Source organism: Hyperolius riggenbachi, chromosome 12 (assembly GCF_040937935.1).
Source record: "Hyperolius riggenbachi isolate aHypRig1 chromosome 12, aHypRig1.pri, whole genome shotgun sequence".
Classification (NCBI taxonomy): Eukaryota; Metazoa; Chordata; class Amphibia; order Anura; family Hyperoliidae; genus Hyperolius; species Hyperolius riggenbachi.
Window position 1 is genome coordinate 11,031,154 of NC_090657.1, and position 18,261 is coordinate 11,049,414.

At 45.4% G+C, this 18,261-nt stretch overlaps 1 protein-coding gene across 1 annotated transcript in view; it reads left to right on the forward strand.

The window, feature by feature from the left end:
• NGFR (nerve growth factor receptor) overlaps positions 1–17,576 on the forward strand; it is a 150,406-nt gene extending 132,830 nt beyond the window's left edge. Inside the window, exons 5-6 of the mRNA XM_068263390.1 lie at positions 6,659–6,807; positions 15,314–17,576. Of these exons, the coding sequence (XP_068119491.1) occupies positions 6,659–6,807; positions 15,314–15,612 (448 nt within the window). The 3' untranslated portion in view covers positions 15,613–17,576. The remainder of the gene's footprint in view (positions 1–6,658; positions 6,808–15,313) is intronic.
• Positions 17,577–18,261: the final 685 nt, after the last annotated feature.

Sequence of the window (18,261 nt, forward strand, 5' to 3'; positions counted from 1 at the left end):
TAGGAGTTCTGGGGAGAGGGTGGCAGTCGACTCGGAGCCCGGGGGGTAAATATGCTGCAGAGTTGGGGGGTAAATCAGGTGGCCCCCAGGTTAATTTTGCCCTAGCGCCTCATTGTGGCTTGAACCGGCCCTGTCTCACATGCTTTGCTTAACTAGTCTAGGAGGCCTATAGAAAGAGCTTTGGCTAGACTGGTGCAGACCCAACAGCAAGGGGCATTCTGACCGGCATGTGTCAAGATTTCATTGATAGTGTACAGTACTGAATAGAGATATGGGAATTTACTTCAGCACCCATGTAATCTGCGTGCCAACAGTAGACTTTCATGTCCTGAAACAATGGTTCATAGTTGTGTTAGGTGATGATTGGTGCACAGACGAGCCTTGATATTGGCCTCTCCCGCTTCAGCTTGGAAAATTCTTGCCCAGCTGCTATTGAGGTTCCTCAAGTTCTCCTCTTCCCATAGCTCAGAACATGCTTCTCATCAGAGTGGTGAGCAACATGCAAACTCTATCTACCCAGGCTGACATATACCGTACGTATCTGAAGATAGATGAAAAACTTTGGAGGAAATTGTACTTGAAAGAGTTACAGTAATGTATCCACAGGCCAATGTTCCCTACCGTCATTGGCCACTGTCTACTTGATGTATTCAATGGATGAGACTTTCATTAATAGGGTTGTTATGTATAAAAGAATTTCACCTATAGAGGGGTCTGGGTCACCATGAGCTTGCTGGTTAGTCTGCACCTCTCGGTTTACAAGCCCTACTCCATAGAGCCAAATTAATCCATGCCATGCACTGATGAGGATCAAACAATCCGAAACAGTCTGTATGCATGTTGGATTATTATGGCTCTGTACAAATTAACAAGCTGACACATCATTGCATTCCAGCGGTTCTGGAGGTGTGTTTAGCTTCTAAGGGTACAATGGTTAATTTGCATATATTCAGCAGTGGTGCTCTGGGAGACATCTCAAGGTCACTCCAACCTGAATTATCGCAAATTCTTTCTGTTTTAGGTTAGCAAATTTTTGTTTTTCTTAACATCTTAGTAAGGGGGCTTTTAGGACCATTGTAGTCCCTTACACACTCCAATGAGTTCTGGGTCACCATGAGCTTGCTGGTTAGTCTGCACCTATAGAGGGGCTAAATGATCTTCACTGACATCTGTTCAATGTTTTTGATTTATCGTTTGATAAACCAGTCGCATGTATTCAGTAGTTCTTAATCTTTCAGTCCAGTTTTGCATAGATATGTTCTTTTTAGTAAGTGAAATATGCCACTGACAGACCCCAATCAATGGCATTGCTATGGAGCTATGGGCCTCAGTGCACGCTTTACATTGGAATCCCAAGCCCTCTATTGATATGGAGCGCCTATCTATTGATAAGGACACCAACAGTGTAAAGCAACGTACAAATGTAGGGTTGCTGTCACCCGACAGGGATCAGAGCTCCATCCTTCAGGCAACGGTTCAAAGCCAAATGCTGCACAGATGCGTCACTAGACTTCAGGCTGCATACATGTAAAAAGGGTGCCGCTGTAATTAATAAAATAGTAAAATTACCAATTTTCTACTACTGGGCAGTCAAAATTCCAATATTGTTTTATCTCTAAACCTAACCCTAACCACCCCCACCAATGCCTAACCCCAACCGACCCTCCACCGATGCCCAACCCTAACCACCCCCACCGATGCCTAAACCGAACCGACTCTCCACCAATGCCCAACCCTAACCGCCTCCACCGATGCCTAACCCTAACCACCTCCACCGATGCCTAAACCTAACCGACTCTCCACCGATGCCTAACCCTAACCACCTCCACCGATGCCTAAACCCAACCGACTGTCCACCGATGCCTAACCCTAACCACCCCCACTGATGCCTAACCCCAACCGACCCTCTACCGATGCCTAACCCTAACCACCCCCACCGATGCCTAACCCCAACCGACCCTCTACCAATGCCTAACCCTAACCAACCCTCCACTAATGCCTAACCCTAACCACCTCCACCGATGCCTAAACCTAACCCACTCTCCACCGATGCCTAACCCTAACCACCTCCACCGATGCCTATACCCAACCGACTGTCCACCAATGCCTAACCCTAACCACCCCCACCAATGCCTAACCCCAACCGACCCTCTACTTATGCCTAACTCTAACCAACCCTCCACCGATGCCTAAACCGAACCGACTCTCCACCAATGCCTAACCCTAACCGCCTCCACCGATGCCTAACCCTAACCACCTCCACCGATGCCTAAACCTAACCGACTCTCCACCGATGCCTAACCCTAACCACCTCCACCGATGCCTAAACCCAACCGACTGTCCACCGATGCCTAACCCTAACCACCCCCACCGATGCCTAAACCGAACCGACTCTCCACCAATGCCTAACCGCCTCCACCGATGCCTAACCCTAACCACCTCCACCGATGCCTAAACCTAACCGATTTTCCACCGATGCCTAAACCTAACTGATTTTCCACCGATGCCTAACCCTAACCACCTGCACCGATGCCTAAACCTAACCAACTGTCCACCGATGCCTAACCCTAACCACCCCCACCGATGCCTAACCCCAACCGACCCTCTACCGATGCCTAACCCTAACCAACCCTCCACCGATGCCTAACCCCAACCGACCCTCTACCGATGCCTAACCCTAACCAACCCTCCACCGATGCCTAACCCTAACCACCTCCACCGATGCCTAAACCTAACCGACTCTCCACCGATGCCTAACCCTAACCACCTCCACCGATGCCTAAACCCAACCGACTGTCCACCGATGCCTAACCCTAACCACCCACACCAATGCCTAACCCCAACCGACCCTCTACCGATGCCTAACTCTAACCACCCCCACCTATGCCTAACCCCAACCGACCCTCTACCGATGCCTAACCCTAACCAACCCTCCACCGATGCCTAACCCTAACGACCCCCACCGATGCCTAACCCTAACCGACCCTCCATCCATGCTTAACCCTAACCACCCCCACCGATGCCTAACCCCAACCACCCCCACTGATGCCTAACCCTAACCGATTTTCCACCGATGCCTAAACCTAACTGATTTTCCACCGATGCCTAACCCTAACCACCTGCACCGATGCCTAAACCTAACCAACTGTCCACCGATGCCTAACCCTAACCACCCCCACCGATGCCTAACCCCAACCGACCCTCTACCGATGCCTAACCCTAACCAACCCTCCACCGATGCCTAACCCCAACCGACCCTCTACCGATGCCTAACCCTAACCAACCCTCCACCGATGCCTAACCCTAACCACCTCCACCGATGCCTAAACCTAACCGACTCTCCACCGATGCCTAACCCTAACCACCTCCACCGATGCCTAAACCCAACCGACTGTCCACCGATGCCTAACCCTAACCACCCACACCAATGCCTAACCCCAACCGACCCTCTACCGATGCCTAACTCTAACCACCCCCACCTATGCCTAACCCCAACCGACCCTCTACCGATGCCTAACCCTAACCAACCCTCCACCGATGCCTAACCCTAACGACCCCCACCGATGCCTAACCCTAACCGACCCTCCATCCATGCTTAACCCTAACCACCCCCACCGATGCCTAACCCCAACCACCCCCACTGATGCCTAACCCTAACCACCCCCACCAATGCCTAACCCTAACCGATCCTCTACCGATGTCTAACCCTAACCACCCCCACTGATGCCTAACCCTAACCAACCCTCCACCGATGCCTAACCATAACGACCCCCACCGATGCCTAACCCCAACCGACCCTCCACCGATGCCAAACCCAACCGACTCTCCCCCGATGCCTAACCCCAACCGACCCTCCACCGATGCCAAACCCAACCTACTCTCCACCGATGCCTAACCCTAACCACCCCCACTGATGCCTAACTCTAATTGGCCCCCAACTAAAGCCTAATCCTAACCTACCCCAGCCTCCATCCACCACCACAAAATCCAACAATATCAAAACACTAAACCTAACCCTATTCTCACACAAGCCCCCCCTCTATTGATGCCTAACACTAACCAACCCTGAACCATTGATGCCTAACACTAACCAACCCTGAAGCACCAATCTGATGCCTAGCCCTAACCTCAGTCCTGGATACATGTGGTACCCACATTATCCTCTGGGTGCCGATATAGCTACAATAAACATTGCAGTGTATGCAGCTCCCGTTTTACCATAGCGCTACTGACACTCAAATGACCTGCACCATTCAGGCAAGGGGCGTGTCTGTTACTATGAAGGGAGGCGGAGGGATGACAAGCGGCACACAATTGAGCGGCCTCCCACGTGTGGGGTGTGTGTGGAGGACTATGCGTTTGGGGGTCGCTTAGGCATCAAGGATCAATAAAGATTCAGAATGCTGAAGGAGATCTTAAGGAGACGTCAGGAGGACGCACTACACGTTAGATTCAGTCTAGATCCTCCAGCGAGGCAATCTCTATTAGCCGCCTTGGCCAAGTTTAATCTAGAATATACTGTATTCGTGGCTTAAAGGGATACTGTAGGGGGGTCGGGGGAAAATGAGTTGAAGTTACCCGGGGCTTCTAATGGTCCCCCGCAGACATCCTGTACCCACGCAGCCACTCACCGATGCTCCGGCCCCGCCTCTGGTTCACTTCTGGAATTTCTGACTTTAAAGTCAGAAAACCACTGCGCCTGCATTGCCGTGTCCTCGCTCCCGCTGATGTCACCAGGAGTGTATTGCACAAGTCCAGTATGGTCTTTGGTCTGCGCAGGACTTGTGCAATACACTCCTGGTGACATCAGCGGGAGCGAGGACACGGCAATGCAGGCGCAGTGGTTTTCTGACTTTAAAGTCAGAAATTCCAGAAGTGAACTGGAGGCGGGGCCGGAGCATCGGTGAGTGGCTGCGCGGGCACAGGATATCTGCGGGGGACCATTAGAAGCCCCGGGTAAGTTCAACTCATTTTCCCCCGACCCCCCTACAGTATCCCTTTAAGAGGTGCAAGCAGGGCGAGGCAGGGCTTTTCGGTGCGCGACGCGTAGCGCCAAAGCTTGGCCGGCCTATAGCAGTAATGCTATAGTCTGAGCCCCATGCACGGGTAATTTGGGGACCAGTGATTGCCAAAGAATAGTAATTAACAGTGCTCTAAATTTGTACGGCGGCAGAATGAGCCGTCATTCGGTTCACCCTGCGCCAAAATGACAGGCGGCGTAATGCCATGTGCTCAAACAGGCAAGAGTAACAGTTTGTTAATTTTGTTTATTATTTAATGCACATACAGAGGTGATGAATACCCACATAGCTCTAATGAAAAACTGAAAAGACAGCTAAAAGAAGGACCTAGTGTAGTCGCACCTGAAATGTGTCACTGGTAGTGATGGTCATTAAAGGGTTACTTAAGCCTGAAAAAAAAAACTGTTTACCTTACCTGGGGCTTCTTGCAGCCCCTGCAGTAATCCTGTGCCCATGCTGTCCTTCCGTGACCCTTCAGGCAGCAGCGGAGACCCCTTCAAAGCTGTCCGGTCGGGGCTAGTCGGAGGCTACACCGCATGTGCGGCCCCAAGCTGCACGCACCCTGATTGTGCTTTTGTTGCTAGGAGCATTCTGCGCATGCACAGTAGCGATTTTCCCTTGCTGTGCATGCGCAGAACACTGCTGTGCTAGGGGAAGCAACGAGAAGGCATGTAACCTGCCAGCTTTCAGGGGGTCACCCTGCTGGCTGGAGAGTACAGGATGACTGCGAGGGGCTGCGGGAAGCTGCAGGTAGGTTAGTTTTTTTTTATTTGGATTTCCCTGAAGGGCTTGCAGATTCCATGCAAGCTTGGAATTGGACCAAACACCTCCTGTCTTTTTTTTACAAGCCTAATTCCAAACTGCTTACAATTTTCTAGAATTATGAGCAACTCATTCACTAGCATGAAACATTCATATCCCATGGTCTGTAGTACTTCAAAATACTATAGAAAAAAGCAATTATTTACAGGTTACCCCAAGTGACGTGTGACATGATGAGATAGACATGTGTATGTACAGTGCCTAGCACACACATAACTATGCTGTGTTTCTTTTTTTTCTTTCTCTGCCTGAAAGAGTTAAATATCAGGTATGTAAGCGGCTGACTCAGTCCTGACTCAGACAGGAAGTGACCACAGTGTGACCCTCACTGTTAAGAAATTCCAACTATAAAACACTTTCCTAGCAGAAAATGGCTTCTGAGAGCAGGAAAGAGATACAAATGGTCAATAGTTCATTAGACTTTTAGTTCTGGCATACTTCAATGAATGTGTCATTGAGCAAAAACAATAAAACAATTCAAACTTAAAAAGGAGCTTTAAACATAAAATATAACAGTGGAATATCTTAAGTCATTTTTAGAAGAAGGAAGATAGATACAATTGTGTATTTTATGAGTTTATTTTCGCTTCGGGTGTCCTTTAACGTAATTATTAATCGAATAAGAGAACCTACTTTTTCTTAATTTTCTGGGGTAATGGAATTGAGTGAAAAGGATGGCTGTGTAGTAACGTAGACTGTATTTTTTTTTCTTTGTTTTTTTCTCCATCATTTGAAAACTCATTAGTAAATATGAGAGAGCTGTGTGACGTTTAGGTAGAAAGTGTGTGATCCTTCGCTATCTCATCTTCATGTAGGTGGAACAGCTGCAAAAAAAACAAGCAAGGAGGAAACAGCCACCCAGTCAACCAGACGCCGTCCCCCGAGGGGGAGAAACTGCACAGCGACAGCGGGATCTCTGTCAACAGCGACAGCACAGCTGAGGCGCCAACGGGACATATGCAAGGTACGGGGTGGTCAATGTATTACTGTTGTTCAGGGGTGTAACTAAACACTAGCCCCACAGCCCTGCTGTTGCGGGGGGGGGGGGGGGGGGGTGCCAGGGGTTGGCGGGCCCACTCCTGTACATAATGCAGAACAGCGGCGGAGTGTTTAAGGGGACTCCGAGCACCTCTCATGGGCATGCCTTTAAGCCAGATGACTTCCAACAAAGTCGTGCTATGACCCCTCTGGATGAGCCTCTTGCAATGGCCATGCGTGTCACTTCCTCTTCCTGCTTCATTCAGTGATGCACTTCTCTAACAGAGAAGACGGGTGACCCGGAAGTTATAACATAGCCAAGATGGCAGCAGTGATTTTTAAATTGAAATAGAATGAAAACTGTTTGGTGGAGAACGGCAATTCAGGCATCAAATGAAAGAAGAGAGCACAAGCTACAGAAAGGTATGCATCTTTAAGTACTTTGCAGTACTGGTCGAAGTCTTAAAGGCATGCCTGTGAGAGGTGCTCGGAGTCTCTTTAAAGAGTAACTGTCAGGCTGCAGAAGCTAATTTAAACCTCTATTCTCCTGTGTTAAACAGTTTAGAAGGAAGCCCAAAAGGCATTAGTGAAGATAAAAATCTCAGTTACCTTTGATGTGTGCTTATCAGCAAACTGTTAGACCTAAGCAGGACGCAAGCCGCATACTATACTGCAAAGCATTCTGGGGCCCTCCCCTCGGCTGCTAATGAGACGTTTCAGCAGCTTGTAACTCAGTCCAGCGCGTAGCACTGATAAATCTCGGGGCAGAGTACACTGCAGGAGTCAGCTATTGTTCCTAGCCACATGGCTCATTAATATTCACTGCACACTGTGTTATTCAGTACGAGCTTTTCTGTGATCAGGAAGCAGGCAGGACATGACGACACATTTGACAGAAAAACATGGAGCCTGCCATGAGCTGTCAGGAGCATCTATCTCTGCATATACTATATACAAATTCTGTGAAATCCAAACGTGGACAGTGAAATGCATATGTAATGTAAGTACAGCCAATCTTTAGCTACTGATATATGTGTTTATTTTCTCTGAGACCTTATACCTAACAGCTCTTCTTTAAACAATACCTCCTGTTGGTGGTGATACAGGTCCGCTTCTTACTTCAGTGCACAAGCACCGTATATCCAATCCGTTCCTGTCACATGACATGAAGGGACGTAAGCTGCATGGTGATTGGATATACAGCTCTTGTACACTGAAAAGCAGAGAAGTGGACCTGTCCTGTCGTCAGAAGGAGGTAAGTGCCACTCTGCATTACGTACAGGAGCGGCACAATAGATCTCTGCAAGGTGGAGGCGGCACCATGAAGTTACGCTCCTGCTAATGTTATCAAATAGTATTCACTTCAAAGAGTAACTGTCGGGCATAAAATCAAAAATCAATTATTTTTTTGTTATCTGGTAAACAAGTAATAAGGAAGCTAACCAGGCAATCCAAAAGTTAAAATCACTATTACTTTTCTTGTTGATGATCATTCCCCAGTTTACCTGACTCTTATTTGGTACACACAAACATTTGGTACACAAAAAGGAAGTTGCAGGGGATGCTGGGTTGTCCTTTTTTTGCTTCTCTAGTAGAGAAGTAGAAGTAGAGAAGCAAAAGATGACAGCCCAGCATGTCCTGCAACTTCCTTTTTGTGTACCAAATGTTGTGTGTACCAAATAAGAGTCAGGTAAACTGGGGAATGATCATTTATCAATAAGAAAAGTAATAGTGATTTTAACTTTTGGATTGCCTGGTTAGCATCCTTATTATTTGTTTACCAGATAACAATCAAGAATTGATTTTTGATTTTATGTCCGACAGTTACACTTTAATAATAATATTCACTTTAAAGTGTGCATGAAGTGGTCTTCAATATCTGAAATAAACATTTCCACTGCTTGCATTTTAGTTTTTGCAAGGCTTGAAGTTTTGCGCTTGCCGTGATGCTGGCGCTGTAATGTAAAGCATGGTGCCGTATCTTCAGAAGTGCAACACAGTTTTTACACCAATGCTCTGCCAGATGCAGGGTCTAAATGTTTGTAAAATGTTCAGTAGGAGTGCAAACAAATTTGAAAAGAAGAGATTGCAGTCACTACCTTTACATGTCACCTCACTGAAAGCCTTCGCTTGTCAATAGTGAGAAACAGCATTAGATTCAGACACTGAGACACTGACCTGAGAGCTGCCACTCTGCCAGGGAGATGGTGAGTATACCCCTCTCTCTCTTCTGATAGCATTTCTGAAAACACAAATAACAAAAATATAAATTAAAAAAAAGCTTTTTTTTTTTTTTTTTAACAACATTTACAGATAAGGAAAGCAATACAGTACAGAGGAGTACAATATAAGTTCAGTACAGTTGTTACCAAATTATATAGGTAATCAGAAGATGATATACAGGTGCAAGATTTCGTATTTGATATAACATATATATTGTAGATTTTAAGACCTTTGTTTCAAAGCTAACATTACAATATTGTTAGGGCAATTGTACATCCTCAGGAGAGAGCCGAAAAAAGAAAGATAGAAGAAAAAGAAAATAGTCCGGTCGGCCCTCTCCCCCCCCCCCCCCCCCCCATTCATCCAGATCCAGAATAGGAAAAAAAATTGAGTTTGTAGAATCCATAATTTTATCCTCCCAGACCCCCCACACCTCATTATATTTTTGGAGGAATTTTCTACTCAGGTAGGAGGCTTTGTACAACGGTAAGAGGTTATTAATCGCTTTTGCCCATTTACCCAGTGTGAGCACATAGGTTTTTTATAGTTAATTAATAAAAAGCTTAAAGGGGCACTATGGCGAAAACATAGATAAATACGAAGTACGTTCTTAATTTTCTCCTATGTTGCTGTCACTTACAGTAGGTAGTAGAAATCTGACAGAAGTGACAGGTTTTGGACTAGTCCATCTCTTCATGGGGGATTATCAGGGATTTATTTATTTTCAAATGCACTTAGTGAATGGCAGTTGCCAAAAAAATGTAGTGAGCAGGGAAGTTGACCAGCACCATTGTTTAAATGCCTTTTAGGGAATTTCTTTATAAAGAATAAAGGTCTTGCTGAGAATTCCCTATTGAGAGATGGACTAGTCCAAAATCTGTCGGTTCTGTCAGATTTCTACTACCTACTGTAAGTGACAGCAACATAGGAGAAAAATAATTTATGGCTCATTTTACTCTGGAAAGAATGTACTTCCTATTTGTCTATGTTTGCACATATTTGAAATTTTAAAAATGTTCACCATAGTGCCCCTTTAACTGCAAAACTCACAAGAATGAAACATCCTAAAAACAAAAGTTAGATAAAATGGAGGGAAAAGCTGCACAGCCTCTCCTGAGCACAATGCACATTGCAGTTCCTGTGATGATTCCTGCACAACTCTGGTCCTTTACTACACAACGTGGTTTCTGCTGAACTCAGCAACATTTCAGCAATATATTATGTTCTAAATCGTGAGAATTGTCTTAAAGAGAAACTCCAACCTAGAATTGAACTTTATCCCAATCAGTAGCTGATACCCCCTTTTACATGAGAAATATAATGCTTTTCACAAACAGACCATCAGGGGGTGCTGTATGACTGATTTTGTGCTGAAACCCCTCCCACAAGAAGCTCTGAGTACCGCGGTACTCTGGACAAACTGCCACAATGTAACAATGTTCACAGACAGGAATGAGCTGTTTACAGCTGTCTCTAACAGCAAAAACAGCTAGGAGCAGCTACATAACCTGCCCACAGTAACAATGTCACCATGTAATAAATGTCAGAATGTAAATCGGGGAGAGGAAAGATTTTACAATGAGCAAACACTGACTAAATCATTTATACATAATTATGGTAAAAAGTAAAGCACTTTTTTTACTACATTATTTTCACTGGAGTTCCTCTTTAAGTTATGCTCCAAGTGAAGCCATGAAGCACACACATCACTGCAACTGCCTTTTAAAACAGTGTTTAAACAGTGCTGGGATCACGGTGCTATCTCGCTTTTTAGGTGTCAGAGAAATATCAACGTTTTATTTAAAGGGAAATAAAATATCGCGGGATATTACCACCTTCTCTTATACGATGCCCTTTACCTGCATAGAGACCGCACAATCCCCCCCAAAAAAGCTCAGCCCCTTTATCCTTCTTAGGCATGCTAGATAGTTGAGACTTCCAGTTGCCTGAGTTCCAGATAACGGGGACTTTGCTGTACATAAAACAAACTTTTTAAAGTAAACTTATACACTACAAAAAAATAAATATAAAATCTATTGCACAATAAAGTATTACAATTATTGAGGTAAATTGCTAAGGGTTTCATTTTTTTCTGTCTTTTAAAGCAACCTTTAAAAAGGAACACCACTACACCAGTGAAAATAATGTAATAAAAAAGTGCTTAATTTTTACAATTACGTATAAATAAGTTAGTCAGTGTTTGCCCATGTAAAAACGTTCTTCTCCCTGATTTACATTCTGACATTTATCACATGGTGACATTTTTACTGCTGGCAGGTGATGTCACTGGACAGAGATGCTGCTTGCTTTTTTGGTAGTTGGAAACAGCTGTAAACAGCTATTTCCCACAATGCAATGAGGTTCACAGACAGGAAACTGCCAGGACTATGGTCCTCATAGTTTCCTGTGGGAGGGGTTTCACCACAATATCAACCATACAGCGCCCCCTGATGATCAGTTTGAGAAAAGGAATAGATTTCTCATGGGAAAGGGAGCATCAGCTACTGATTGGGATGAAGTTCAATTCTTGGTCACGGTTTCTTTTTAAGCTGGGGGGAAAAAAGACTTAGATACTCACCTAAAAAAAGTGAAGGCTCGCGTAGAGCCCTCCGATCTTCTCTCTGTGTCCTAGTTCCAGCTCTGACAGCAAAATGATTTGACCCGCAGGTCGAATACGTCTTTGGACCTCCTTAGGGGCAGCCTTCAGAAGTACTTGTGTCCCCAAGTACTTCCGAAGACGAGCAGATCCTTACCCAGCACTTCAGGATGCTGGTGCTTCCAAAGCCCCCCGAGGAGTCCCAAAGGCCCAACTTTGAATGGGGGACAGTAGGGGAACGAGGAGATGAAGAGAGGTCCAGGAAGGCTCTATGGGATCTAAATCCTTCCCTCTGGTGCGTATCAAGGTCTTTTTTTCAGGTCACTTCAGGTTTGCTTTAAGGTTGGACGTTTAGTATTTAAATATTTAGCATCAAACATTTATTTAGACTCTGTGACAGTGTAGGCACATCACCAGAGGCTTCAACATAAACTCTACCAAGTAAATATTAGTTTGTAGCTCCTAACAAGAGCCACGTGTCTTCTGTCATCTTCTGACAAGACCCTTATTCATTCCACTTTTTCGCCTAGGTTTTCTCTTGGGAGAGAACTTTTTCTTTATAATAACTTTTCAGTATTTTACAATTGAAAAAATACCAAAAAGTAGTTTAACCTATTTTGGTTCCTGGACGTAGAAACTACGTCCAGGAACCATGCGCGCTACCGCACGCCCCCGCGGCCGATCGCGCGCGTGCACGCGCACTCCCGGCCGCGGATTCGGTTGCCAGGGAATCAATGTATCGGGCTATGGTGGCCGATCACTGATTCCTCTCCCCCGCTGAAAAAGCGACAGCTTCTCTCGGAAGCTGCGCCTTTTCTGGCTGTTCCCTCCCCGATGCGCCACTCTAAGCGTGTGTTACGCTTAGAGTGACGTCATGTAAACAAACTCATGGCCGCCATCTTGTGGCCAAAAAGTAATACTACAACTGAAAATAAAAATAAATTAAAATGAACACACATTTACATTATAAATCTATTGTTTACCCCCCACCCTCCCAAAACTACCCAAATAAAATGTTTACTATAAAAAAAAAACAAAAAAACATTACAATGAAAAAAAAAAAACATGTAAATATTTACCTAAGGGTCTAAACTTTTTAAATATCAATGTAAAGATGAAATATTTCTATATTTTTTTTATTTTAAACTTGTAAATAGTGATAGATGCAAAATGGAAAAAATGCACCTTTATTTCCAAATAAAATATTGTCGCCATACATTGTGATAGGGACATAATTTTAACGGTGTAATAACCGGGACATATGGGCAAATACAATACGTGAGTTTTAATTATGGAGGCATGTATTATTTTAAAACTATAATGGCTGAAAACTGAGAAATAATGAATTTTTCCATTTTTTTCTTATTCTTCCTGTTAAAATGCGTTTACAGCAAAGTGGCTCTTAGCAAAATGTACCCCCCAAAGAAAGCCTAATTGGTGGCGGAAAAAACAAGATATAGATCAGTTCATTGTGATAAGTAGTGATAAAGTTATAGGCTAATGAATGGGAGGTGAACATTTCTCACGTGAAAACCACGGAACCTGAATGGGTTAAAAACTACTGTCAAAATTAATCTGAGTGTTTTCTGAGTGTTTTTGCTCGTCCATGGCTTGAGAGTCATTGTATCGATAAACATGAAAATACCTCCTAGGAGCAAACTTAGGCGAAAAAGTGAGGGCCAATACGGCTAATCTGGAATGCCGTGTATTTATCAATCTGGCCCACCTGTCCTAAAGAAATGTTAAAATTGCTGTGATTCCTGAGATGTGCACAGCCACTTCATGCACATTGGTTAATACAAAGGTCAAGAGATACCCGTGTTTTCCGCCATATAAGACACTCCGGAATATAAGACGCACCTAGGATTAGAGGGCAAAAGCCAGGGAAAAATAAACTAAACCTGGTGCGTCCATATTTCAAGAGCTTCTTGTGCATGTCTTCCCCCAAAATGGTGTCCTGTGTCCCCGTGTGTTGTTCTATGTCCCCATGTCTCCCCCATGTGTCCTCCTGTATCCATGTGTCATCCTGTGTCCCCATGTGTTCTCCTATGTCCCCATGGCTCCTCATGTGTCCTCCTGGACCCCCCATTTGTCTTCCTGTCTCCCTTATGCCTCCTCCTGTCTTCCCCATGTGTCCTCCTGTCTCCCACATGCCCCCTCCTGTCTACCCCGTGTCCTCCTGTCTCCCACATGCCCCCTCCTGTCTCCCCCATGTCCTCCTGTCTCCCACATGCCCCCTCCTGTCTCCCACATGCCCCCTCCTGTCTCCCCCATGTCCCCTCCTGTCTCCCACATACCCTCTCCTGTCTCCCACATGCCTCCTCCTGTCTTCCCCATGTGTCCTCCTGTCTCCCACATGCCCCCTCCTGTCTCCCCCATGTCCTCCTGTCTCCCACATGCCCCCTCCTGTCTCCCCCGTGTCCTCCTGTCTCCCACATGCCCCCTCCTGTCTCCCCCGTGTCCTCCTGTCTCCCACATGCTCCCTCCTGTCTCCCACATGCCCCCTCCTGTGTCCTCCTTTCTCCTGCATGCCTCCTCCTGTTTCCCCGTGTCTCTTCCCGTCTCTCCCCCCCCCACGTGTCTGCAGTGTGCCTGGCTCCCCCCGCTTGACTCTCCTCCCTCCCCTTAATGTCTGCAATCCATGCAGTCATGGCGGATGAGGTAAGCCGGCTGTCACTGCACACACGGGGGGCCTGGAGACACAAGTGGGAGGGAGAAGAGGCACACTGGGGTTAGCGGGCACACTGCACACACAGGCAGGGAATCCCCATGGCAGTGGGTCGGCGGTTTGTATCGGCGGGTGTTCGTAAATCGGGGATTCCCTGCCTTTGCTGTATAAGAGGCAGTGACTTTTCCTCAACATTTTTTTGGGGAGAAAAAGTGTGTCTTATATGGCAGCAAATACGGTAACAGAGTGGCGTGTAAGTGACGTCACGCGGCAGCCGGGCTGAGTGGGGAGGACAATGCTCTTGGCCTTCGGTAGGTGGCATTGCGTGCCACTGTGCTGCTGCTGCTAGATTCTCAGCAGAGGCAGATGTCATCACCGAGTTTCATCAAGCACAGGGGTGTCAAACTCAAATACAAAGTGGCCCAAAAATTAAACACTGGTGCTAAGTCCCGGGCCATCCTCAATGTCTATTTGCCACCTACCTCACTTATAAAAATCCCTGGTGTCCAATGGCCCCCTTTTCTCCAATACGCAGTTCCCTGTTGTCTAGTGCCCCCTCCCTTCCTTATACACTTCCCTGGTGTCCAATGGTCCTCCCATTCCTCTGAAGTTCCCTGGAGTCTAGTGGCCCCCTCCCTCATCAATACAGCTTCCTTGGTGGTCTAGAGTGGGCCAAATATAATGCAAAGTGGGGAAATGATTTGGGGGGCAATTTTGATGGCTCTGTGGGCCAGATCTGGCCCATCGGTCGGAGTTTGACATGTATGATCTAGCATGTGTACGAGGCTTAAAGGTGCATACACACTTTCAGTTTTTATTAGCCAATGAGTGGACTATTTTATCACTTACATGTAGTATAAGATTACTTTTACAATCTGTTCAAAATATTCAAAATCTGTGGGGTATTTTTTTTTAATAATCGTTCAGCACACAATAACTATAGATGATGTTTATTAAGATAATGCAATATTTGTATATGTAACCATTTCATGTTCTTCTTATTAGGTAAAAATGACCTTCATCTGTATACCAGCCTTCCCCCATGCAGACAAGAAGAGGTAGAGAAGCTACTGAGCAGCTCTTTGGAACAGACATGGAAGAACTTGGCTGGAGTACTTGGCTACCAAGATGAGTTCATAGACAATTTCACCAAGGAGGAGTTCCCAGTGCGAGCATTGCTTACCGATTGGTCCAGCAAGGACAGTGCCACCACTGATGCCCTGTACTCAGCTCTCCTCAAAATCCAGAGGGAGGACATAGCCCAGAGCCTGTGCAGCGACTCCACCGCTACCTCGCCAGTGTAATAGAGGCTTATATTGGGACTGAAGGAAGATGTTTCATGTTGATACTACTCAATGGAGCATCCCGCACGAGATGTGAAGGAAAGTTTGCCCCTTGCCCCCCCCCCCCCAAATCCCCCAACCTCCCTTAATATCCAGTATTAACGGACAATCCGTCAGCACTGAAGCATTATTTTCAGTATTGTGGTGTGTAATCCTCCCTGTGGACCTCTCATGTCCTGCATCTCCAGGTTTCTCACTGTGACGGACCTAAAGACTATGAGAGAAGGAGTCGCAAACTGCGGATGATCAGGCATCATTTTGAGAATTTAAAAGGCGCACCCACCTTCCTCTTTCTTCAGTCTTTTTAATCTTCTAAGTTTCCTGTTTGTTTTATAGGCCTTGATTGGTGATCCGCGCCCCCTCCCACTGGTCAGAAAAAGAAAACACCCTGAATGGCTGCAATCCTCTAGGACATTCTCAAGAATAATGTTTGGACTTGATGCTGGTGCAGGGTGCTGTGGCACTAGAAACACCATATTCTGAAGGGTTTTGTTTTTCATAGTCGCACTTAGAAAGACGGCACTTTATGCTAGATAAAGACTGTGTTGGAATTCAAGAGAGTACCTATGATGCATTTAGGCAATACTGCTCTACAACCCAGAAGCATTATTTTATGTACCCACTGTCTACATGTACAGACTTATCTCTCAAATCAAGTAGTTGTATACTAGCAGCCAATGAGAATCTAGCATTAAAGAGGTTAAGAGGTTAGGTCCAGCTTCAATAGACATTATTGATTGTAAAGGCTCTGCATCTAGGCAACTGCATAATACTTTGACTTGGAAATTTCAGATATGCTAACCAAGAATGTGTCCAATTTGAGGGTGGTTAATAATGTATGGTAAAAGTGAGCCGTGTACTTGATGGGATAATAACAATGTTACCCTACTGGTCAGCAATATCTGTTTGTTCCATTATTTATCTGCAGTCTACCCTCTGAGAGCTACTCCCAAACAATAATGCCCCTTTTTTTTCACATCTTCTCTTAACGGCACCAGGCCTAGGTGTAAACAGTGGGTACAGTCTTCATTAGGTTTGATGCACAAAACTGCAGTGATATTGTTGTGCCCAGAAAGCGCACACAGCTACTGGCAGCGTGTATTAGCACGACCCGTGGTACTCTAGTAGCATGACCGTTGCTACCGTAATGGCAATACTATCGGTAACGCTCATTAGTAACACCCGTTACTGTAGCAACACTACTTGAGTACCACAGGTCCTGCTATCGGCGTAACTCGTAGTACACACTGCCGGGAGTAATGGTGGTAATGCTGTGCGCCGTCTCTGCGCGGCAATATTAACGCTGTCTTTGCGCATCAAGCCCATTGTGTCATAGTTGTTTTACATGGTAAAAACATGGCTTACCATTTTACAGGCCGTCTTACACTTCTATATGATGTCAATTATAATCGGCGTAGACAAATCTACACAAACCAAAGTTGTGTCACGTGCATCACACTCTCATCAGATGTTACAGAATGCATTTATCTTTTTTTTAGATCATTTATTGTACTTCAAGGCAGTGAAATAATCAGCATTGTTCAGTTAGGCCTGTACAGGCGTTTGAAATATGTATACTTGTTCGGCATATTGTTTGCAGTTTTCTACAGCTAAGCTTGTTGAACTGAAGAAGCCATCATTTGTACCTACAGCAAGCTGAATTAGTACAGTTTCTATCCTTGACTCTATGAATGTCAAGGTAGTGCAGGGTTTTGAACCAGCTGTGACATTGTGGTGAAAGTGGTAGGCAATGTATAGAATGGCTACGGACGTTCCTTATTTGCCAAGGAGAGTAGGGATGGTCGGAATGCCAATTTCCGATTCCGCGGTGAATCCGCATTCCGCCATTGCCAATTACAGATTCCGCCTTCCGCTACCAATTTCCGCATTCCAATGTGGAATTTCCACCGGAAATCACGGAAATTCCGCCCGACTTTAACATCGATTTTCTCAAAAACTGTAAGGTCTTTTTGAAAACTTTTTTTGCATCTTGTTCAGAAGATTCTGTTTAATAAACCCTAAAAATTTGGTGTTTCTAGGACTTACGGGGGCTTTGCTATTAACCGCTAAAGTCGGTGGATTTTTACTGTAATGTAAAATGCAGAAAATAGGCAGATGCAGATTTTCTGCATTTTACATTACAGTAAAAATCCGCCGACTTTAGCGGTTAATAGCAAAGCCCCCGTAAGTCCTAGAAACACCACATTTTCAGGGTTTATTAAACCGAATCTTGTGAACAAGATGCAAAAAAAAAAGTGTTCAAAAAGACCCTATAGTTTTTGAGAAAATTGATGTTAAAGTCGGGTAGAATTTCCGCGATTTCCGGCGGAAATCCGCCTAATGCATTTGCAATACCGATTTCCGCATTCCAATGTGGAAATGCAGTTTCCGATCGGGATTTTGGAAATTGCATTTCCGTGGAATCTGAATGAGCATCCCTAAAGGAGAGTCACTCTATTGCCACCAAGAGCTGTGCTAATGGTATAGGGTAGTAATGTACAAGGGATGCATCATGTCTTCCCGCCTTCATATATGAATGATAAGCAGTATCATAGTGCACTGTAAGACCTGGTGCTTTCCTAAGTTCATTATTTTCACAATCATTTTTCC